This window comes from Mizuhopecten yessoensis, unplaced genomic scaffold, assembly GCF_002113885.1.
Source record: "Mizuhopecten yessoensis strain PY_sf001 unplaced genomic scaffold, ASM211388v2 scaffold5913, whole genome shotgun sequence".
In the NCBI taxonomy this organism is placed as follows: Eukaryota; Metazoa; Mollusca; class Bivalvia; order Pectinida; family Pectinidae; genus Mizuhopecten; species Mizuhopecten yessoensis.
This window is the reverse complement of record NW_018406286.1, coordinates 201329-225770: the sequence shown is the minus strand read 5'-3', so window position 1 is coordinate 225770 and position 24442 is coordinate 201329. Positions and strand designations below refer to the sequence as shown.

At 40.5% G+C, this 24442-nt stretch overlaps 2 protein-coding genes across 2 annotated transcripts; both read right to left on the bottom strand.

Annotated features, from left to right (window-relative positions):
* Positions 1–17738: 17738 nt before the first annotated feature.
* On the bottom strand, positions 17739–19682 carry LOC110451293. The gene is made up of 2 exons (XM_021499225.1): positions 18980–19682; positions 17739–18477 (listed from the first exon to the last, which is right to left on the bottom strand). The coding sequence occupies exons 1-2, from the start codon at positions 19608–19610 to the stop codon at positions 18086–18088; spliced, it is 1023 nt and encodes a 340-aa protein (XP_021354900.1). The 5' UTR covers positions 19611–19682; the 3' UTR covers positions 17739–18085.
* A 2816-nt stretch (positions 19683–22498) lies between these two features.
* LOC110451270 (collagen alpha-1(X) chain-like) lies at positions 22499–23656 on the bottom strand (the record flags this gene model as incomplete). The annotated part of the gene is made up of 2 exons (XM_021499188.1): positions 22499–22896; positions 23380–23656. Coding segments are annotated over 2 exons (675 nt in total), but the record flags the coding sequence as incomplete, so codon positions are not given.
* Positions 23657–24442: the final 786 nt, after the last annotated feature.

The window sequence follows — 24442 nt, the reverse complement described above, 5'->3', positions numbered from 1 at the left end:
AAATGGTTATGAGATTGGTTACTTTTTCAAGGAAAATCTTACACATCATGTTTAAATATCAGAAAAGTAAATTTATAAAACAAAAACAAAAAATCTTACCTGATATGGACAAGGATTGTTACCACAGATATTGTCAGTTGAAGCCACGAATCCATCTACTGACAAACCTATAGTGTAGGTACCGTCTTTCATAGCTCTGTGGATTATAGCATCAGAAAATATCACTAACTTTAGGTCTAACATATATATACCTAATGACCGAGTTATTATACTATTCAGTAATCCTCTTCCGAGTCACATATTGAGTCGCATATAGATATGCAAGTTTCACAAGTTTATTGGTTTCCTCAGATACATTAAAATGTATCATAAGAGTTCAGTTAATTTCACTGGAGTTGTCTCCCTTCAATTACAAGAATGGAAAAGGCAATACAAACATTACATCAGATCAAAGGGGCATGCATGGATTACTTTATTTATTTGAAAAAGGGTCACTTTTTATTTTTAATCAAGGAGATTTAAAAACAAAAAAATGAATAGAAGAAAGTGATGCTTGCCCCTGTGCATCAGGTAACCCCTGTGTGCATGTTCATGTGTGTGCTATGACCCATATCAGTATAGCATGTGTATTTCAGACATTTGTAATGAACCCCTGCGCCTGAACAGGGATTAACACAAGAAAAGAAAGTTAGTACCCTTTTCTGAAATTTTAGGGGGAAAATATACGCTGTAGGTGGTACATGACCCGTCCAGCAAGGGCTGCAGGCCGGAGCCAGTGGGAGTGTATGAGAGGGGGGCATGGATTACATCTTTAGTTTTGTTTCTCGCTGTTTATTATAGATTATAAAATATCAGCAGTGACAATTAACATCAACACAGAGGAAACGTACAAAATAAATCACTCAGTTGTGGAATTGATGATTATTAAAAGGAAAAATGGAACCAAGACAGATATTCATGTGGCAGTATTTTAGTTACATTAATTAATAAGTGGGTGAATTTTTAATTGAAATAGAGGAAAATAAAGCTGAAATAGGGGAAAATAATGCCAAAACTTGAGAGGGTAACTGGCCCATATTCGGCCATAAAAAAGGCCTGTATACTGGACCTAGATAGCAAATTCTGTGCCTCAACCAATTATTATGTCACACAGAACAAATTGTCAAACTTAAACTGGCTCCAGCCTGCAGCCCTTGCTGGACGGGTCATGTACCACCTACAGCGTATATTTAAAGTTTGACAAAATAAAGATAGCATACATATACATGTATATATATAATATATATACAAATGTCAAGGTTGAGGTGACATGATCACACTCTGCTAAAAGTCAGGCAAATTATCAAACAGGTCAAAATGTCACATAAGGTCAAGGTCAATCCATGAAAGTGTTAAACTGCAAAGGTCATGCAAGGTTATATAATACAAGTGTTCTATTCAGTTCAAACAAGGTAAACATCTACAGGTCACAAGTTGTAAATTAAACTGAATTGGTCAAAATTTAAAAATCTTGGTAGCAACAGAGACGTACATGTATATTACACATCTCTTGTAGCACCATACATAATGTAGGTATATAGTCTCTATACCAATGGGTGTCCTGTGACGTCATGTACAAGGACGGGGGTCTACGACACAAAAGTAAACATGGACGTAAAACCGGGTTAGTCTCGGTCAACCAGACGCTTTATCACTTGTGTTGCAAGAGTCTGGTCAAACACATGTGCATTAACATTATCACCACCAGAAGGCAGTATTTCTACTTTCGTTTCCGGACGTTATGTCAGCGCCATTAAACATTTCAATGAATAATGAAAGTAATGAAAAATGTTACCTATACATGCATTCCTGAAGTACCCGTGTATTCACTTTTATCGAGAACAATGTAAGAGGATGTGTCAAATCTCCAGAATAATGCCATCTTTTTCCATTGAATAAATCATAACTAAGCACAAAGCCAGCAAGGCTGACTGAAGTTTGAAAAAAGCATGCAAAGCAAGTGAGATTTTTTTCTGTACACCATTCAAAACACCTTCCAAGTTCTCACTCAGGTAATGTCAGTTTATGTATGGTAGCTCATCAACTACTCAAATAGGATTTCTGCCTGATATATATAACATAATGGTTAAATTTAATATAGAGTCATTTATCAATGACTATGTTCTAAATGTATTCGTACCACCGATGCTATGCTGGAAACGTTTCATTAATATATTTATATATGATTTTTATTACATGAGGTGGACAGATAAACTAAATACACGTGATGAACATAAGAGATATGCTGCTATCCATAGTGATCCGGGAATAAATCCAATATTGCAACTAAGCACTAAACAAATTTCTCAACAACATGTATGGGATCTAGTAGAGTTATTTAAATACTCAGTATCTTGTGAGAATGAATTGGTTATATGTAAGATATGTGAGAAAACAAGTAAAAATATTGTGTTGCATTTTATATTAGAATGTCCAGGTCTATACTTAAGCCGTGATAAAATGTTGGATGGTGTTGTAAATGCTATAGAAGTATTGTCATATGTACAGTTTTCAGAACTAAGCATTGAAGACCAGTGCAGCTTTTTACTTGGCGATCATTCACATGTATATTTGACTGATATAGAGTGGGAAACACTAATGATAAATATGGCTGGAAATATCAAAGGAATGGTATGTGAGATGGAGAGTTTTCTATAACTAACCTATTGATGTATATATAAGTGTATACGTATATATGTAAAAGATGTATGAGGAATAGGTACTGTAGTGAACATTTTGTATTATGAATTATATAATGCAGTTATATGAATGTCAAATACGTCATTATTTAATACATTTACTTCTAAAAACTATGTTTATATATAAATTAAGACACATTTTGTAAAACTGTTTTGACATATGAAATCTCCTAAAGGAGGAAATAAAGAATGTCTGTCTGTCTGCTTGTCTTGTATCAATAGCCTTGTTAGCTTCATGAATTATTGTAAAATATCCAATTAAATTACATGAAATCATTCTTTTTGAAGCATTTTCTTACATTTTTCTCGTTAATAGTGAAAACATGGATACTTCAGGAATGCATATACAGGTAATTTTTTAATGAATTAAAATATTTAATGTAATTTTGGTCCACTCAAATTCTGACTTCAAAAGTTAAAAAGGGTGTGTCAACCTTTGACCAATTTTTTTACCAGAATCTCGGTAAGCCTCGTTATGATGTCAAAAAACGAACGCACTGCGTTTGACCAGACTCTCTATTCGGCGTAGCGCCTTCGCAGGCAACAAGAGTCTGGTTGAACGAGACTAAAAACCGGGTGTGCTATATTACATGACGTCACTTTAAATGACACGTGCATGCCGCCTTCCTTACCGTGTTGTACAAACGATCACGGTGCTTGTACACCTCTCAGCACTGACGTCACACACATAAGTCTGCACTCCCTTAAACCAGACCTTGTTCTCGTTCGGAGGCCCTTGTTCGAGGTTTGGGGCGTTGCCAGAGAAACCTGCAAAAGTCATCGCGGATGGATAAATAACCCGGATATTGGAACGTGTTTTACAACTCGTTAAACAATGTTTTAAACTATATTTGTGACGGGGACAAAACTTTCTTTAATTATTTCTTTGTTAACATCTGCAAGTGTGTTGGTCACGTGCACAGGGACATGGTAATTTGTTGACAGATTCATTTGGACCTAAACTAGGGTGTTCGGAGTACTTTAACAAGTTTAATGATCAACTTTTGGTCAAAATGCCACCCTCAACCTTAACGTATATATACAGTGGCGGATCCAGAGACCTATCTGGGGGGGTTTCCATGTGGTGGAAAATTGAGGAAAATGGTGAAAATACATGATTTTTAAAGAAAATTATCAGGGTGGGGGGGTTTCCTGAAGCCCAAAAAACCCCTCTGGATCCGCCACTGATATATGACCATTGAGGGTGGCATTTTGACCAAAAATGTGTCTAAACCACTAAAACGTGTAAAATTTCTCTGAAAAACCTTAGTTAAGGTCTTAATATAGCTGTAACAAATTATCAGGCCCCTGTGGTTATGGCGAGTGGATCCGGAGTAGATATGCATATGAGAGGGGATACCTAACCAATCACCTGCTCTCTAGTTGCTGCATTGTGATGCGCAAGTCGTGGTTTATTTCATCGTAAGTTTTCATTTTAGCCTCTCTCTATTATATTGTTATAGTCAAAGGACTAATAACACTTTGTCATAAATTTCCAATATAAATTAGGCATGGGAGCATAATTGAACTTAATTTAAAGAAAAGGGTTTTCATATTTAAAATACAAGATGATGCCCCATTGGCGCCCCTTTGGATCGGCTGAACTCCTTACTTACCTGTTCCCTCTAAGGTAATTTTAGTGCCCCCATTGGTGCCCCCTTTGGATGGGCTGATGTTTGTAACCGTGATCTCAGCGCCTGCAACACATATCACACAGAATTACAATTTTCATCAAACAAGCAAGAAAATGTGGCGACTAAGGGTCACATTTCCTCCCATATGCGCTGAGACTTCCCTACTTCAGGGATCTGAGAATTTGCTACAGCTATATTTGGACCTAAACTAAGGTGTTTAGAGTACTTTTACACGTTTGGGGTTTAGATCAATTTTCGGTAAAAACACCTTAGTTTAGGTCCAGATATAGCTGTAACAAATTTCCAGGTCCCTGTGAGAGAGATGACTGGAGATAGGGCCAATACATAAAGGGAAGGGGTGACCCAGAAACATATAAAGCCAGTATATAGTATACACATCTCTGTGTGACTTGAGGTTGTCACAGTAGATAGAGGGGAGGTGACTTGTGGTTGTCATAGTACATAGAGGGGAGGTGACTTGTGGTTGTCACAGTACATAGAGGGGATAGGTCACCCGAGATAGTCACGGTACATAAAGGGGAGGTGACTTGTGGTTGTCACAGTACATAAAGGGTAGAGGTCACCTGAGGTAGTCACAATACATAGAGGGGAGGTGACTTGTGGTTGTCACAGTACATAGAGGGGATAGGTCACCCGAGATAGTCACGGTACATAGAGGGGAAAGGAGAGGTGACTTCTGGTAGTCATAGTACATAAAAGGTAGAGGTCACCTGAGGTAGTCACAGTACATAGAGGGGAGAGGTCACCTGTGGTAGTCACAGTACATAGAGGGGAGAGGGTGACTTCTGGTAGTCATAGTACATAAAAGGTAGAGGTCCCCTGAGGTAGTCACAGTACATAGAGGGGAGAGGTCCCCTGTGGTAGTCACAGTACATAGAGGGGAGAGGTTACCCGAGGTAGTCACAGTACATAGAGGGGAGAGGTGACCTGAGGTAGTCACAGTACATAGAGGGGAGAGGTCAGCTGAGGTAGTCACAGTACATAGAGGGGAGAGGTGACCTGAGGTGGTCACAGTACATAGAGGGGAGAGGTCACCTGAGGTAGTCACAGTACATGGATGGACCTGAGGTAGTCACAGTACATAGAGGGGAGAGGAGAGGTCACCTGAGGTAGTCACAGTACATAGAAGGGAGAGGAGAGGTCACCTGAGGAAGTCACAGTACATAGAGGGGAGAGGAGAGGCCACCTGAGGTAGTCACAGTACATAGAGAGGAGAGGTCACCTGAGGTAGTAACAGTACATAGAGGGGAGAGGATAGGTCACCTGAGGTAGTCACAGTACTTGGATGGACCTGAGGGAGTCACAGTACATAGAGGGGAGAGGTGACCTGAGGTGGTCACAGTACATAGAGGGGAGAGGTCCCCTGAGGTAGTCACAGTACATAGAGGGGAGAGAAGAGGTCACCTGAGGTAGTCACAGTGCATAGAAGGGAGAGGGCAGGTCACCTGAGGTAGTCACAGTACATAAAGGGGAGAGGAGAGGTCACCTGAGGTAGTCACAGTGCATAGAAGGGAGAGGGCAGGTCACCTGAGGTAGTCACAGTACTTGGATGGACCTGAGGGAGTCACAGTACATAGAGGGGAGAGGACACCTGAGGTAGTCACAGTACAGAGAAGGGAGAGGAGAGGTCACCTGAGGTATTCACAGTACATAGAGGGGAGAGGTCACCTGAGGTAGGCACAGTACATAGAGGGGAGAGTAGTAGTAACCTGAGGTAGTCACAGTACATAGAGGGGAGAGATGACCTGAGGTAGTCACAGTACATGGAGGGAGAGGAGAGGTCACCTGAGGTATTCACAGTACATAGAGGGGAGAGGTCAGCTGAGGTAGTCACAGTACATGGAGGGACCTGAGGTAGTCACAGTACATATAGGGGAGAGGAGAGGTCACCTGAGGTATTCACAGTACATAGAGGGGAGAGGTCACCTGAGGTAGTCACAGTACATAGAGGGGAGAGTAGTAGTCACCTGAGGTAGTCACAGTACATAGAAGGGAGAGGAGAGGTCACCTGAGGTAGTCACAGTACATAGAGGGTAGAGGTCACCCGAAATAGTTACAGTACATAGAGGGAAGAGGAGAGGTCACCTGAGGTAGTCACAGTACTTAGAGGGAAGAGGAGAGATCACCTGAGGTAGTCACAGTACATAGAGGGGAGAGGAGAGGTCACCTGAGGTAGTCACAGTACATAGAGGGGAGAGGAGGGGTCACCTGAGGTAGTCACAGTACATAGAGGGGAGTGACGACCTGAGGTAGTCACAGTACATAGAGGGGAGAGTAGAAGTCACCTGAGGTAGTCACAGTACATAGAAGGGAGAGGACACCTGAGGTAGTCACAGTACATAGAGGGGAGAGGTCACCTGAGGTAGTCACAGTACATAGACGGGAGAGATGACCTGAGGTAGTCACAGTACATAGAGGGGAGAGGGGACCTGGGGTAGTCACAGTACATAGAGAGGGAGACGACCTGAGGTAGTCACAGTACACAGAGGGGAGAGGGGAGGTGGCCTGTGGTAGTACTTATTTACAGTGAATGTTTTCTCTACTCTGCGTATTGCTGACCAGGAAAATTAATAAATAGCCAATCTACCTCAGGTCATACATTGTTGTTGAGCTGACACCCTCTACGTCCCGGTTAAAAGACAGTTTGCGTGTACGAACACCAATAAGTCCCCAGTCAACCAATAACAATAGACAAACAAAATTTACTGTTTTCCGGTCAACACATTTTCTTAAAAGTAACACAATAATGACAAAACATCGTCAATTTTAAAATTAAATGATAATTTGTTTCAGTCGCCATGTCACTGTTTTTCTTTTGACGTCAGTCGTCAAACTTTCATCTATTTGATGCACACGGGACCACCGTGTAGACGAAAGAGTTGTGACATGTTACCGAAAATATTTATATAAATGACATGATTATGTACGCTTTTAAAGAAATATAATTACTTCTCTTTTGAATTGGGCAAATAAATATAATTTTAAATTACAAACTTTATAATATTTTGTTATTTCCAATACCGTTTTATATTCTACGCACTTACGAGTTTCACATGTAAATATCTTTTGCTGAAATTGCGATTTAAGAATCACAATTTTCCCCATCATAGACTATTGCCAACGGTTTGTGACTTGTTCTTAACACGTCTTAAAGAATCTTTAATTTCATTTGTTTAATTTTTGTTATACTTTAGCGTATACTATGTAGATCTATTTAAGAGTATACATTTTAAATATTGACACACACACCCACTCCCATCCCCATCCCAATCCTCATCCCCACTCATCAGGCGCAAAACACACCCTCCCCTTTCACATAACACCCGCCCCCTCCCCCCCCCAAAACAAAAAACAAATCAAAACACCCTCCCAGTTCATATAACCCCCACCCACACCCTCCCCAGTTCCACTTAACCCACACGCTTCGCTATTTGAAGGAATTTATGAATATTTAAGATTTAACAAGATCAAAATAGACTGGTGATGGATGACGTCATTAACTCTTTTTTTTGATGAAGATCACGTAACCTGAGTGCGTACTTCTTTAATATACTGTAACAAAGAGTGTGACAAGATCAGATTTTTAAATTGAGCTTTATCAGGCACGTTTAGACAACAAATGTTACCATAGAGGGGAGAGGTCACCTGAGGTAGTCACAGTTCATAGAGGGGAGAGGTCACCTGTGGTAGTCACAGTACATAGAGGGGAGAGGAAAGTTGTGGTAGTCACAGTACATAGAGGGGAGATGTTACCTGTGGTAGTCACAGTACATAGAGGGGAGAGGAAAGGTCACCTGAGGTAGTCACAGTACATGGAGGGAGAGGAGAGGTCACCTGAGGTAATCACAGTACATAGAGGGGAGAGGTCACCTGTGGTAGTCACAGTACATAGAGGGGAGAGGAAAGGTTACCTGTGGTAGTCACAGTACATAGAGGGGAGAGGAGAGGTCACCTGAGGTAGTCACAGTACATGGAGGGAGAGGAGAGGTCACCTGAGGTAGTCACAGTACATAGAGGGGAGAGGTCACCTGTGGTAGTCACAGTACATAGAGGGGAGAGGAAAGGTGACCTGTGGTAGTCACAGTACATAGAGGGGAGAGGAGAGGTCACCTGAGGTAGTCACAGTACATGGAGGGAGAGGAGAGGTCACCTGAGGTAGTCACAGTACATAGAGGGGAGAGGAGAGGTCACCTGAGGTAGTCACAGTACATAGAGGGGAGAGGTCACCTGAGGTAATCACAGTACATAGAGGGGAGAGGTCACCTGAGGTAATCACAGTACATAGAGGGGAGAGGTCACCTGTGGTAGTCACAGTACATAGAGGGGAGAGGAAAGGTTACCTGTGGTAGTCACAGTACATAGAGGGGAGAGGAGAGGTCACCTGAGGTAGTCACAGTACATGGAGGGAGAGGAGAGGTCACCTGAGGTAGTCACAGTACATAGAGGGGAGAGGAGAGGTCACCTGAGGTAGTCACAGTACATAGAGGGGAGAGGAGAGGTCACCTGAGGTAGTCACAGTACATAGAGGGGAGAGGAGAGGTCACCTGAGGTAGTCACAGTACATAGAGGGGAGAGGAGAGGTCACCTGAGGTAGTCACAGTACATAGAGGGGAGAGGAGAGGTCACCTGAGGTAGTCACAGTACATAGAGGGGAGAGGAAAGTTGTGGTAGGCACAGTACATAGAGGGGAGAGGTCACCTGAAGTAGTCACAGTACATAGAGGGACCTGAGGTAGTCACAATACATAGAAGGGAGAGGAGAGGTCACCTGAGGTAGTCACAGTACATAGAGGGGAGAGGTCACCTGTGGTAGTCACAGTACATAGAGGGGAGAGGAGTAGTCACCTGAGGTAGTCACAGTACATAGAGGGAAGAGGAGAGGTCACCTGAGATAGTCACAGTACATAGAGGAGAGAGGTCAACTGAGGTAGTCACAGTACATAGAGGGGAGAGGTCACATGAGGTAGTCACAGTACATAGAGGGGAGAGGCGAGGTCACCTGAGGTAGTCACAGTACATAGAGGGAAGAGGAGAGTTGTGGTAGGCACAGTACATAGAGGGGAGAATGGAGGGGAGAGGAGAGGTCACCTGAGGTAGTCACATTACATAGAGGGGAGAAGGGAGGTCACCTGAGGTAGTCACAGTACATAGAGGAAAGAGGAGAGTTGTGGTAGGCACAGTACATAGAGGGGAGAATGGAGGGGAGAGGAGAGGTCACCTGAGGTAGTCGCAGTACATAGAGGGGAGAGGAGAGGTCACCTGAGGTAGTCGCAGTACATAGAGGGGAGAGGACAGGTCACCTGAGGTAGTCACAGTACATAGAGGGAAGAGGAGAGTTGTGGTAGGCACAGTACATAGAGGGGAGAATGGAGGGGAGAGGAGAGGTCACCTGAGGTAGTCGCAGTACATAGAGGGGAGAGGACAGGTCACCTGAGGTAGTCACAGTACATAGAGGGAAGAGGAGAGGTCACCTGAGATAGTCACAGTACATAGAGGAGAGAGGTCAACTGAGGTAGTCACAGTACATAGAGGGGAGAGGCGAGGTCACCTGAGGTAGTCACAGTACATAGAGGGGAGAGGAGAGAACACCTGAGATAGTCACATTACATAGAGGGGAGAAGGGAGGTCACCTGAGGTAGTCACAGTACAAAGAGGGAAGAGGAGAGGTCACCTGAGGTAGTCACAGTACATAGAGGGGAGTGACGACCTGAGGTAGTCACAGTACATAGAGGGGAGAGATGACCTGAGGTAGTCACAGTACATGGAGAGGAGAGGTCACCTTAGGTAGTCACAGTTCATAGAGGGGAGAGGTCACCTGAGGTAGTCACAGTACATAGAGGGGTGAGGTGACCTGAGGTAGTCACAGTACATAGAGGGAAGAGGTCACCTGAGGTAGTCACAGTACATAGAGGGGAGAGGAGAGGACACCTGAGGTAGTCACAGTCCATTGTGGGGAGAGGTCACCTGAGTGGCTCACAGTACATAGAGGGGTGAGGTGTCCTGAGGTAGTCACAGTGCATAGAGGGGAGAGGAGAGAGCACATGAGGTAGTCACAGTCCATTGAAGGGAGAGGTCACCTGATGGAGTCACATTACATAGAGGGGAGAAGGGAGGTCACCTGAGGTAGTCACAGTACATAGAGGGGAGAGGAGAGATCACCTGAGGTAGTCACAGTCCATTGAGGGGAGAGGTCACCTGATGTAGTCACATTACATAGAGGGGAGAGGTCACCTGTGGTAGTCACAGTACATAGAGGGGAGAGGAGAGATCACCTGAGGTAGTCACAGTCCATTGAGGGGAGAGGAGAGGAGGGGTCACCTGAGGGAGTCACAGTACATAGAGGGGAGTGAAGAGGTAACCTGAGGTAGTCACAGTACATAGAGAGGAGAGGTCACCTGAGGTAGCCACAGTACATAGAGGGGAGAGGAGAGGTGACCTAAGGTAGTCACAATACATAGAAGGGAGAGGGGACCTGGGGTAGTCACAGTGCATAGAGGGGGAGACGACCTGAGGTAGTCACAGTACACAGAGGGGAGAGGGGAGGTTGCCTGTGGTAGTACTTATTTACAGTGAAGGTTTTCTCTACTCTGCGTATTGTTGACCAGGACAAATAATAAATAGCCTATCTACCTCAGGCCATACATTGTAGTTGAGCTGACACCCTCTACGTCCCGGTTAAAAGACAGTTTGCGTGTACGAACACCAATAAGTCCCCAGTCAACCAATAACAATTGACAAACAAAATTTACTGTTTTCCGGTCAACACATTTTCTTAAAAGTAACACAATAATGACAAAATCATCGTCAATTTTAAAATTAAATGATAATTTGTTTCAGTCGCCATGTATAATATATTGTTATTTCCAATACAATTTTATATTCTACGCACTTACGACTTTCACATGTAAATATCTTTTGCTGAAATTGCGATTTAAGAATCACAATTTTTCCCATCATAGACTATTGTCAACGGTTTGTGACTAGTTCTTAACACGTCTTAAAGAATATTTTATTTATTTTTTTCAAATTTTGTTATACTTTAGCGTATACTATGTAGATCTATTTAAGAGTTTACATTTTAAATATTGACACACACACCCACTCCCACCCCATCCCAATCCTCATCCCCACTCATCAGGCGCAAAACCCCCCCCCCCCCCCACCCCCCCCCCCCCACCCCACCCCCCCCCCACCCCCCCACCCCCCCACCCCCCCCCCCCCCCACCCCACCCCCCCCCCCCCACCCCACCCCCCCCCTCCCCAACACACACACACCCAGCTCCACTGACACTGTTTTCACACAGGATTGTGACTGCTACTTTAAACCGAGAGCCGTTAAAAAGACTGACATTATCATAATGACCCAAGATTTAACGGAGATAAAGTTCTGAAAAGATTTGATGTTAATACTACACTAGATTGAATCGATGATAATTTCGCAAGTTCACTGACATGTGGCAGCTTATAACCCGAACAGTTGTTGTCAAAACGTGCCTGATAAAGCTCAATTTAAAAATCTGATCTTATCACACTCTTTGTTACAGTATATTAAAGAAGTACGCACTCAGGTCACGTGATCTTCATCAAAGTTTAATCGACTTCTTGTTACCATTTATTGTTTAATCGGCTGTCACAATGTTGTGACAAGACACAATTGTGGATTATGAATATTCATAAAATTACTTACGTAGAAAACGTATTTTGTCTAACAAAGAAACTCACGCCGAGATCAAAGAAAAAAAGCCAGCGCATTTAGAAACTCAAACACTCGACAGAACTTGAAATTATTTACATTTCGTGTTTAAAAATATATGACAATATCTCATTTCAAATTTTATTTGTACACATTGAGTTTGCTGTGTCACCTATTGACAAATATTTACTTTTAAAATAATTTGAGATATCAAGTTGACAGTTTTCACGACCGTCCCTAAATTCTCTAACACAATTTCACGATGGCAACTGGAACTCCACCTCAGTCAGAGGTAGACCTAAAATGTCTGAGACTGATCATGAGTTTGACTCAAAGTGTTTTGTCTGGGGTCAAGTCGAAGTGCTTTTGCCTGACGTGGACTCAAGTTGTTTTTCCACGAGTAGAAATCACCATGTTTTTTGTCTGGGGTGGAATACACGTTTTTCTTTTCTGAAATAGACGCAAGGTGTTTAAATCTGATATGGATTCAATGTGGTTGTAAATTAAACGCAAACTAGGAGGTAGGTAAACCTCAACACCTAGCGTATACTGTAGTATAAATATGAGTATCCAGCATTTACACTGTTTATCCCAACACTAAACATGTGTAAAGTTCACTCACGTTCAAACCTTTAGATATCAAATACTCCTGAAAATAATATATTAAACGGGAAAGTGTAACCATTTTTCTACCATGCTTCTGATATGCACGACTTCGAAAAGTTAACACATGAAATGACGTGCACTTATCAGGCTGGCCTACAGTTTGACCTGTGAACCACCTTGCTTTAAATCATTTCATCGCGTCATGTACGCAAATAATCTAATCCAGGTCGATGGTATTTACCTTATCCAATGTAGACAATGAAATAAATAGTTTTAAAAATATTTGTTTTCTAAAGCAAATTTATAATTGAAATCGTAAGTCGATAAAACGTATTGTGTTTCGCAGGTGTATTTATTGAAGACTTTGGTTCGAGGCTTTGTCAAAATGCAGCATTATAAATGTTATTGTTTTGTAAAGAATGAACTGAAAATAACACATTAAATATTACGGAATGAAAAAAACATCTGATAGATATCTTTTGTATTAGTTTCCATTTATTTTCCTTCATATTTCTTATCCGTATGGATTTAGGCCAAGTATAGGAAGTGTTGCAACAATAACTTCAGCGGCACTCGTTTTTTTATTTTTCATTTATTGTGCGATATTAAGGTTGATCATTGAAAGAAGAAGCTGTGTGAATTCAAACTAACAAGTTAAAATGATCATACACTTTTAACTTTCAAATATCGCGTTTGGAACAATGTATTGTATTTTTTTTCATATTACAATTGCCGTAAATGAAACATATAATCGCACCAGGATAATATTCTACAATCAAGTACCCTGCGGGCGGTATACCGAAGGACACAATGCAGAAGATTGCATGTTCACATGTAATATGTTGTAAATGAAAGTGTCGATTACTTTAGCGTCGGAAACGTTTATTTGTCATTTCTTTCTATATCTCCTCTTGATATTGGCTAGCTGGCCTTGAGAGACATTACGACACAATACATAATGAGATTCATTAGTTGGTATTATCAACACACTGTTTGCACGCACAAAAAAAGTGGTAAAAGGGCTAATATTTTCCCATGATTTTGGACGCATTGACTATCTCCTTCACACGAATTCTTGCAACAAATTTTTTCTGTTTTCATTTACTTATAACACAGGCAGACGTTTAGACCGAGATATCCGCATTTCTGGCGGTGATGGGAAATTCTATCCGACTCTCCGGATATAATTTTGAGTAAAGCCTCGGGTCTCCTGCTCAATATTTTATCCCTTGTGTTTGAATTACTTTATCCATACCTCACATCAAGGATGGATTTCTATTAATATGACATATCTAACAAACTCACGCCTGTGCAGGTTGTGGATTAAGAACAGAAAAATACCTGCTGCTACCAACGACTTGCCTGTGCTTAAGGACACAATCAATTCAATTCCAGTTTATTCCAGGGACCTTACGACCCATAGGCATACATAAATATAATACATACTATTACATACATATTTGGAGAGTGATCTCTCATGACATGCATACAGAACACAGAAAGTAACATATGCATGTCTGTATACGATACACAAACAACATACTGACAGAGACGGGAGGTAACTCCGCGGCAATGTTATCTTGATTGCGATTACAAAAATGCTGAGTCAATCTACCAATTATTACTAAGTTTAATGATATATATTTTACACCATTAGCAATAATACTTTAATATACAGACAGACACACACAGACAGACAGACACACACACACACACACACACACATAAGTATACGTAATAATTACTTTTCAGTGAAGGCATGCTTTTCTTTGCATTCGAAATCATACATGAAATACATTGTTTGACGATAACATTCGCTTTAAGCCAAAGTATGTTTTTCTTTACTTAACGGCAGAATGCTAAGGGATACATGGTTTCAAAACATACCTATTACGACCAACATAAATCTCCTGCATCCATTACAATATTTATGGTTTTCATATTTTCTCCACCTCATATAATTCCTTTTATTTCCTAGCACCTCCCATAGAACTATCTCCATTTTAGCCTTTGTGTTATTCCTATAGCTGTGATATCGTAGCTTTCTGACGACGAGAGATTGTTTTATATATTGCGTCGTCATGACCAGCATATCCGTTGACAGTTAAATGTGACCAAGCGGGATGCTGTGTTGGGTGCCTTCGTCAAAGAACACGTATTTCAATGAGGAAGCACTCCAAAGTCGGCATCAGACTCGCAATATCGATATCACAACGAGGAAAATGCCCCAACATAATGTCTATAGTAGTACTTAAACATATACATGCATACATACACTTGTAACACCCATGGAAACGTGTCCTTAAAATTAAATAACATTTGCTGTTAATAGACGCTAAACAAAAGAAATGATTGGTGGACTTTTATTTTACATGATCTACATACCCAGCGTGCTTCATGCGCTATATATAACACATGCGGACTTTTACTTCTCCCACAAGTACTATAGGTTTCCTCACTCGCGACTTGGTGGTAAACATGAAACCACAAATGGATTTTGAACACGGTTATAACAGCTTTTTGCAGCCGCCCTTTGTGGATGAGACGGTAACACGAACAGCTAATTTCAATTGCCTATCTTTTAATTATGACATCACGCAAAAATGCTTTGCGACGTCATCTTCACTATGTTGTCATAGCAATGATCTCCCGCATTAGAGACAGAAAGTATGTATGTCTAAGGGAAACATGTGGTTTTCCATATACAATATTTACAAACGTTATGAGAAAAAATATCCATTTATTCATGTTTTAGTTTCCAAATTCATTATAGCTGCTTATCATATCTAAATCTCATTAGTCGATTTTCAAACTGGTAAAAAATACGTAAACCTGGTGTTTTTATACAACTCGAAAATTAAACAACGTGGGTTAGGTCAACATGATAACCATCCATTAGTCGTTTGGTATCTTCTGTATATCTACGTATGAAATAATCAGTTTATTTGTAAGTACACGTGTACTAATGCCACAGGCGGACATCATACTTGCATGTCTCTCTGTAATTTTTTAGCGTACCAAAATTAAATTTTTAAATGTATGGAATATTATAATCATTGTTGAAAAATCGGGGTCTATGTATTTTACAATTATAGAAATTATGTTAATTGTTGAAACATTTGTCGCACTTTATTGATTATGATCTATGAACAACAAATACATGACATCGTCGCCCCCAATCTTCCCTTAAGTATGCAAGCATGTATAAGCTGAATAGACGATGCCGTATTGATTAAGATATTATATCTGTTTACACTGATTTATTTTAACAATTGTGACAATCTTTAAATGCAACATTGTGTTAATTGTACTGTAATAACGTGGAATTGATTTTGAGGAACAAATACAAGTGGTTGATTATGATACGTTAATAAGACTCATAGAACCAGAATAACGAGACGAGTGTCTCTCCTGCAGGTCGGGGTTGAGAAAAGAACAACTCGTACAGCATGTACATACCGCATGGTATAAGGTAAATAATGACGAAACCTCATGCAGACCTGGGACTTGATTTCTTAACATCTACTAGCTTATATAAAGTGATCCAAATAAATCTGCTGCATGATTTGTTTTCTCTCTGTTTCTAAATACTTTGGTTTCAAAACGTATTAAAAAGCAATACCTCACTTGAGTGTTACCCCATGAAAGGATGGTAGTGGGATTAAACCCAAGACCGAAGAAAAAACAAACCACTGTTGTTTAAGCTTGTACGTTCTGCCCCATCCCCGTACCCACTTTCTGACGTTCAGCTTTAAGATAGAGTGAGTGATGTTAAGGTTGGTACCATATGCAGCTCGTTTAGCTAAGTATAGTCTGACTGGGTAGATTGTTATGCTGTGTGACCGGGTGGATTGTCATGATGTGTGACCAGATGGATTGTCATGCTGTGTGATTGGATGGATTGTAATGCTGTGTGACTAGATGGATTGTAATGCTGTGTGACCGGGTGGATTGTCATGTTGTGTGACCGGGTGGATTGCCATGTTGTGTGACTGGGTGGATTGTCATGTTGTGTGTCCGGGTGGATTGTCATGTTGTGTGAGCGGGTGGATTGTCATGTTGTGTGACTGGGTGGATTGCCATGCTGTGCGACTGGGTGGATTGTCACACTTTGTGACTGGGTGGATTCTCATGTTGTGTGACCGGGTGGAATGCCATGTTGTGTGACCGGGTGGATTGTCATGCTTTGTGACTGGGTGGATTGTCATATTATGTGACCAAGTCGATTATCATGTTGTGTGACCGGGTACACTATCTTGTTGTGTGACCAGATGTATTGGCATGCTCTGTTACAAGATTGATTGTCATGTTGTGTAACTGGTGTTCTTCTCGTGCTATGTAATCGGGTGGATTGTCATGTTTTGTGACCGGGTGGATTGTCATGCTGTGTGACCGGGTGGATTGTCATGTTGTGTGACCGAGTGGATTGTCATGCTGTGTGACCAGGTGGATTGTCATGTTGTGTGACCGGGTGAATTATCATGTTGTGTGACCAGCTTATTGACATGCTCTGTTACCAGATTGATTGTCATGTTGTGTAACTGGTGTTATTCTCGTGCTGTGTAATCGGGTGGATTGTCATGCTCTGTGACCGGGTGGATTGTCATGCTGTGTGACCGGGTGGATTGTCACGCTGTATGACCGTGTCGATTGTCATACTTTGACCAGGTGGATTGTCAAACTGTGAGACCGGATGGATTGTCATACTGTGAGACCGGATGGATTTTCCTAATGTGTGACCTGATGGATTGTCATACTGTGTGACCGGATGGATTGTCATACTGTGTGACCGGATGGATTGTCATACTGTGTGACCTTATGGATTGTCATACTGTGTGACCGGATGGACTGTCATACTGTGTGACCGGATGGACTGTCATACTGTGTGACCTGATGGATTGTCATACTGTGTGACCGGATGGACTGTCATACTGAATGACCGGATGGATTGCCATACTGTGTGACCTGATGGACTGTCATGTTGTCCTCGGGGTGTCTTGTCATATATATGTAAGATATAGACACAACAACATCGCTCATCTGAATTAATTGTTTACTTTATTTTTTGCATTTATAGATAAAAAACATTAACAAGTGATGATGCAACTGTTCATGTCTTTGCGTTAGCATGCAGTACCGCTGACGTCGGTGACTTTAATCAAATCGATCAGAACAGATTCTGATAAGATACATGGTTGACAACCTAACAAGCAATATCAGTGAATATAGATGGATGTCCACAACGTTTTGATAAACAAGTTTCATTTATTGAAGTGATACGTCATTGTAGTGGCATTTGATATTTGTGTAGAAATTTATTTCTGATATAAACATACATGTATATAATATAGTGGTTCCTCAGGTTTTGACCTGTATTGATAGCAACTCTTTTCATTAGACAGAAAATCCGCTGAAGGACGTGACATACGGTAACACATCAATGGCACCTGGTCGATCCAAGACATAAACCACGACAACGTCACCTTGGGCCAGCGATAGGACTGCCGTGCTTGTCCCAGTGGTCCAATGGGTACCGTCATCTCCTGCAAAACCATCTGCAACAACGGCCCCGTTTTTCAGCAGTTGTGATTTTAAGTAATGTACGTTGATCTGTATTGTCCAGGTAAACACGTAAAGCCCCTGGGTACTGCACGTGAACGCCCCCGTGAATCCACTGTAGTCGTTGTGTGTATTTGTTATAACGCTGTCAAATATGATGGTATGGCCAATGGCAACAGAGTGGGCTGTGTTACTACTTCTGGCGAAGAATCCAGATCCTTGTCCATCTGAATTCCAAACAATGCTTTAATTTAATTTAGTTGTATAATGTCAAGACAAGGCTATGACTTTAGTGAACGCATTCTCAATTTATGTTCACATGATCATTGTGATTTTTTCTGGCCGAGAAAAAGGTCAATAATTCCACGAGAAATGATAAATAAACCCGAACAATATCAAATTGAAAATTACAGGTGTTTACAGGGTGTTTAAATATTGATACGAACACATTAATATGTTTCATCTTTTTGAAACACCACAGTAAATATACTTTAGTATGTTAGCATATAACATAATTACTTGCAGCACATAAAATTGTTAAAACGTTTGTTTGTTTCGGAATATCACCAGTGATTACTTTTCCGCGAATTCTACACTGTGCGAACATTGAATTCCTGACGAAATCGCAAAGTAAGCTTGAGGGAATTAAGTGCTACAACACAGTGATGCATTTACATAAACGAAAGATGTTTTTTATGTAGACAGACTGCATGTAGCATTGATACCTACCTTCTGCCACTCGTTTAGTTCTCGGAAATGGCACCGGCGATCGGCGAATTATTACTTTTCGGTTTGAATTCGGTGGATTGGTCAATTTGGCATCGACGGTGTCCTGTGTAACTGTCCGAGGTTCCGCGGGTTCGGAATCATACGTGGTAGTAATATTCCTATTATCGGGAGCCCTATCCAGACTAAAAGTATTGGTAGGTTCACGGGAGTGGCCGAGTTTTTCTGCAACGCTACATCGCTTTTTACACTGTGTAGATAGCGCGACGTTTTGTAGCATCACCGTTTCGAGTTTTGAATGGAGACGGTTGTTTTCCTGTTGGAGTTTTGAATGGAGACGGTTGTTTTCCTGTTGGAGTTTTCCTAATTCTTGCTTTAATGTTGTTATGTCATCAAGAGCTTTTTCCAAAACATGATGGTCACTTTGCATTGTTTTCTTCATCACAATGGTTTCTTCAGCATCCTTTTCGCGGAGGTTCTCCAATATTTTCAGACGGTGGAGTATTTCAAGGTTGGCATCATCAGGAGCACCGTTATATCCGATAGAAATTTTGTCAGTTTCCTCACTAGTACCTTTACATTTTGAAAATACAATATTGGTTAAAACAAGTGCGCATAAAATATTATTCAACATTTTCGACGGTTGTAACCGAATATGGGTAAGGTTCTCGGGTTTAAAGTGGTATGATAGAGCAGGTGGCCCTTTTTCTTTAGGTATAGACACTGAAGATAAACATTCCTGACCTGCAATTTTAACAGGGACAGCACAGATAACCCGAGGCCATTCTGTTAAGTTCTCATGAAATGGCTACAAGGTAAAACCCGACCAGTTCAACTGAAATAGACGAGACGAGATTGTGTGTACCAAGTATGTGTGACACTAGTAAAATACTAGCCGCTTCCTACCGACTCGGTTAGGGAGATTTTCTCTTTAGCTCATTCGGTAGAACGTAAGACTAGTAAACAATAGGTCCCGGGTTCGACTCCTGGCGGAGGCCTCTGTGACATATGATTTCACTGTAACCATTTGTGGTGATAAACTGACACGTCCTGTTAGGACGGTACAACAAAACAAATAGGAATGAACTGAAAAAGATAAATATATGATGTTTTTACAGACAACGGTTAATGATTTGAGAGGTTAACGTGACATCGGTATTATATGATTTTGAATCTAAACTAACAAAGGTTAATGTTTTTGAAAGTTAATGTGACCATATAATGGGATTCAGAGCTCAAACCGAATGAGGATAATGGTTTGGGGATTAACGTGATATCATCAGAAGATTTCGAGTGTACAAAAAAAAGGATTGAAAGCGACATCGGTGTAAATATGGAATAAACGCTGACAACGGTTAAGTTAACGATTCGGTGTCTAAATCAACAATGTGATGTAGAGGATGCTGTTTTATTTGTATGAACAGTTGATTGACAAGTTGACTAACTTACACGATTTGTAAATGGGAGGGTACCGGTTGACTCAGTACGTTGTCTATGTATGCTATTCCCACCGATTGGTATATAAAGGTTTGACCTGCTAATCTCCATTACTTGTGTAAACAAATGACCATTGTTGGTTATTCTACCTAACTTGTACATAGAAAGACGAACATACGACACACACCGGTGATTGTAATTTAACCCTTTCACCCCTATGTAACTTTAGTAGACTCTACTGTGCATTGATATAGATTAGTCCATTATGGTCTAAAGTGGTGAAAGGGTTAATAACTTGGTAATAGATACAGTTTGCAAAAAAATGAATAGAACTGCATCATACATATGTTTTGTCATTTTAGGATTCGTTGTTGTTGCTAGGGGGCCGACAAGGTGGACATCCACATCTTTCTTAACACGTGTTGTAACTGAAGGGGAGGTGCGTCAAACCGATCAATGCTATGAATTTAAAGGAATTAGAGTATTACAGTTTAGTTTTATGATAACGAGTAACACCTGTATATTATGAACAGTGCCACTACGACTACAATGTAGGTCTACTATTTACTGCCTTGGTTAAATTTATAACACATTGAGAAACAAAGGGAATTAGTAATATTTCCTTCGGCAGTGTGACCTGTGTTTAAGTCATACGCCCTACTGTGATTATATATACTTCACGTATCATGTGGTTATACCTTATTGTTTTCAATTTGTCTTTAAATATGTTTTTTCGTACATGTTTTCTCTCTTACTTTCATATTTTACAATGAAATACATAAGTAGTCGGATCTTGACAAATATCCACTTCACGACCCCTGTTACATCACTGTACTGAGTGACTAGCATATAATTCACTTTAAACACAATATAACTGTAGTTTTATAATCAACACTTGTTCACATCGTTATGATGACGGCACTTGTAATGAATTTTAAGTCATTCATGTCCGGAGCCGGGAATCGTTTTTGTATTTATTTAACGTCCATAGTAAGGTACATGTCGCTCCCTATACGACTAGAGTTCAACGCGGATGTCAAAACAGCTACAATTTTAATTTAAATCGACATATAACATGACGTTTTTAAGTTAAGTAGTACGTATAACATAGCGTAAATTACCAAGTGGACTAACTAGTGTTGAAACAGAAAAGGATTAGAGGGTGGGGATTGGTGGAGGGGGTGCGTAGAAAACCCCTAAATAAGTACTGGTGATTTCAAGTTAATAATAACGAGTAAAGCGTGTATATATTATGAACCGTGCTTCCATGCAATTATCAAAATTTATAAGATATATGTACATGCATACTTGTAAAAAAAAAGTTTATTACGCGAATTGGCAAGTTGCATACATACATGTACGTGTAATAACGTGTTATTGCATACCATAATGCACATTTACGACATAAATTTATAACATAATGACAAACTAAGGGAATCCCATATTTTTCCGTTGACAGTGTACCTGTATTTTAGTAATACGCTCTACTGTGATTATACTTCACGTGTAACAAAGTCACTGAACTCGGTTGGATTGTCCTGTTGTATTATCGGATGGATTGTCATGTTGTATAATCGGATGGATTGTCATGTTGTGTGACCGGGTGGATTGTCATGTTGTGTGACCGGGTGAATCATCATGCTGTGTGACCAGATTGAATGCCATTCTGTCCTCGGGGCGTATTGTCATATACATGTATATGTTAAATATAAACACAACAACGTCGCTCTTTTTATTTTACATTTTTCTGTATTATTGTGTTTATAGATAAAATCATTAACAAATTATGATGTAAAGTTCGTGTCTTTACGTTAGCATGCAGTACCGCTGACGTCGGTGACTTTAATTAAATCGATCCGAACAGATTCTGATAAGATACATGGTTGACAACCTAACAAACAATATCAGTGATTATCAACATACAGTGAACATAGATGGATGTCCACAACGTTTTGATAAACAAGTTTCATTTATTTTTTATTCAAACGGCACATCATTGTGGTGCCATTTGATTTTTTATTAGAAAGTTATTTCTAAAATAGTGGTTCCACGGGTTTTGACCTATTTTGATTTACAACCTATTCATTAGACCAAAAATCCACTGAAGGACGTGACATGCGGTAATACGTAAGTGGGATCTGCACTGGCTAGACCAGTGACATGAACCACGAGAACGTCACCTTGGGCCAGAGATAGGATTGCCGTGCTTGTCCCAGTGGTCCAGTAGCGCTCGTCATCTCCTGCAAAACCATCTGCAACCGGTGCTCCGTTTTTCAGCAGTTGTGATTTTAAGAAATGTCTGTTGATTTGTATTGTCCAAGTTAACGCGTACAGCCCTGGAGTACTGCACGTGAACGCCCCTGTGTATCCACTATAGTCGTTGTGAGTATTTGTGATAACGCTATCAAATACGATGGTATGGCCAACGGCAACAGAGAGGATTGTGCTCCCACTTCTGGCGAAGAATCCAGATCCTTGTCCGTCTGTATTCAAAAAAGATGCATTAAAATAGTAGCTCAACACTTGTTAATATTAAATTGAGTTGTATAATGTCAAGACAAGTTATTACTTTAGAGAGCGCGTTCTCAATTTATGTTCACGTGACCATTAATATTTATTAAGGCCGAGAAAATAATAAATAAATAAATGGAAAAACCCCAAACAGTATCATAGTGAAATTTAAAGTTATTTACAGGGTGTTAAAATGTTTATACGGACCGTTTTATAGTTTCACCTTTATAAAATACCACAGTAATTTGTCAATATATTAAACTATAACAGAATTACTAGAGGTATATAAAATAGTTGAAACGTTTCTTTGTTCAAAATATCACGGTTGATTTTATTATGTATTCTACTCTGCGCGAATATTAAGTTCCTGGCGAAATCTCAAAATAAGCTTGATGCAATTCAGTGCTATAATACAGTGATGCATGCATAAAAACGAAAGATGATTTTATACCTACCTTCTGCCACTCGCTGAGTTCTTGGAAATGGCACCGGCGATCGGCGAATTATTACTTTTCGTTTTGAATGCAGTGGAATGTTCAATACGGCATCGACGGTGTCCTGGGTAACTGTTTGAGGTTCCGCGGGTTCGGAAGCAGACGTGTTAGTTAGGTTCCTATTATCTGATGTCTTTTCTTTACTAAAAGTATTGGTAGGTTCATGCAAGTGGCTGGGTTTTTTCTGCAACGCTGCATCGCTTTTTACACTGTGTAGATAGCGCGACGTTTTGTAGCATCACCGTTTCTAGTTTTGAATGGAGACGGTTGTTTTCATATTGAAGTTTTCTGAAATCTTGCTTTAATGTTGTGATTTCATCAAGAGCTTTTTCCAAAACATTATGAAATCTTTCCATTGTTTTCTTCATTAAATTCGATTCTACAGCATCATTTTCGCGGTTGTTCTGCAATGTTTTCAGACGGTGGAGCATTTCTAGGTTGGCATCCTCAGGAGCACCGTTATATCCGATAAACAATTTGTCAGTTTCCTCATTAGTACCTTTACATTTTGAAAATATAATATTAGTCAAAACAAGTGCACATAGAATATTTTTCAACATTTTCCACGGCTAACGTGAGAGGAGATACGTAGTAAATCAAGACACGTTCACACCGCAAAACAAATAACCACAACGATAGTTGATTTTATAGACAGGAACATATGGTCGAACTTACACTTCACAACAAAAACAAACTTGACCTACAGCGTTAATGGCCACAGCAAAGATAACCCTTAGTCACTTTTCTGACCTAACAGGAAATGGAAAAAGGACAGAATTCAAGTTCACCAGGGAAAATACGAGACGAGATTGTTGGTTGTTTTTTGGGTTTTTGTTTGCGGGGGGGGGGGGTATAGTTAACACCGATATGAGGTTTTATATTAAAACCGACAACAGTCAAGGTTTAAGGAATAAAATTGACACTGGTAAAGGATTCGGCCTTTGAACCGGCAACGGTGAAGGTTTTCGGTTTTAAAGTGGGATGATTTCATGGACAGGAGCAGATGGCTTTGTTCCTTGGCACT

Coding starts and splice junctions, on each gene's coding strand:
- LOC110451293 (XM_021499225.1), bottom strand. CDS start 19,610: ATGTTGAATAATATTTTATGCGCACTTGTTTTAACCAATATTGTATTT. Junction 18,478..18,979: donor AACTAAACGAGTGGCAGAAG/GTAGGTATCAAT, acceptor TTTGGAATTCAG/ATGGACAAGGATCTGGATTC.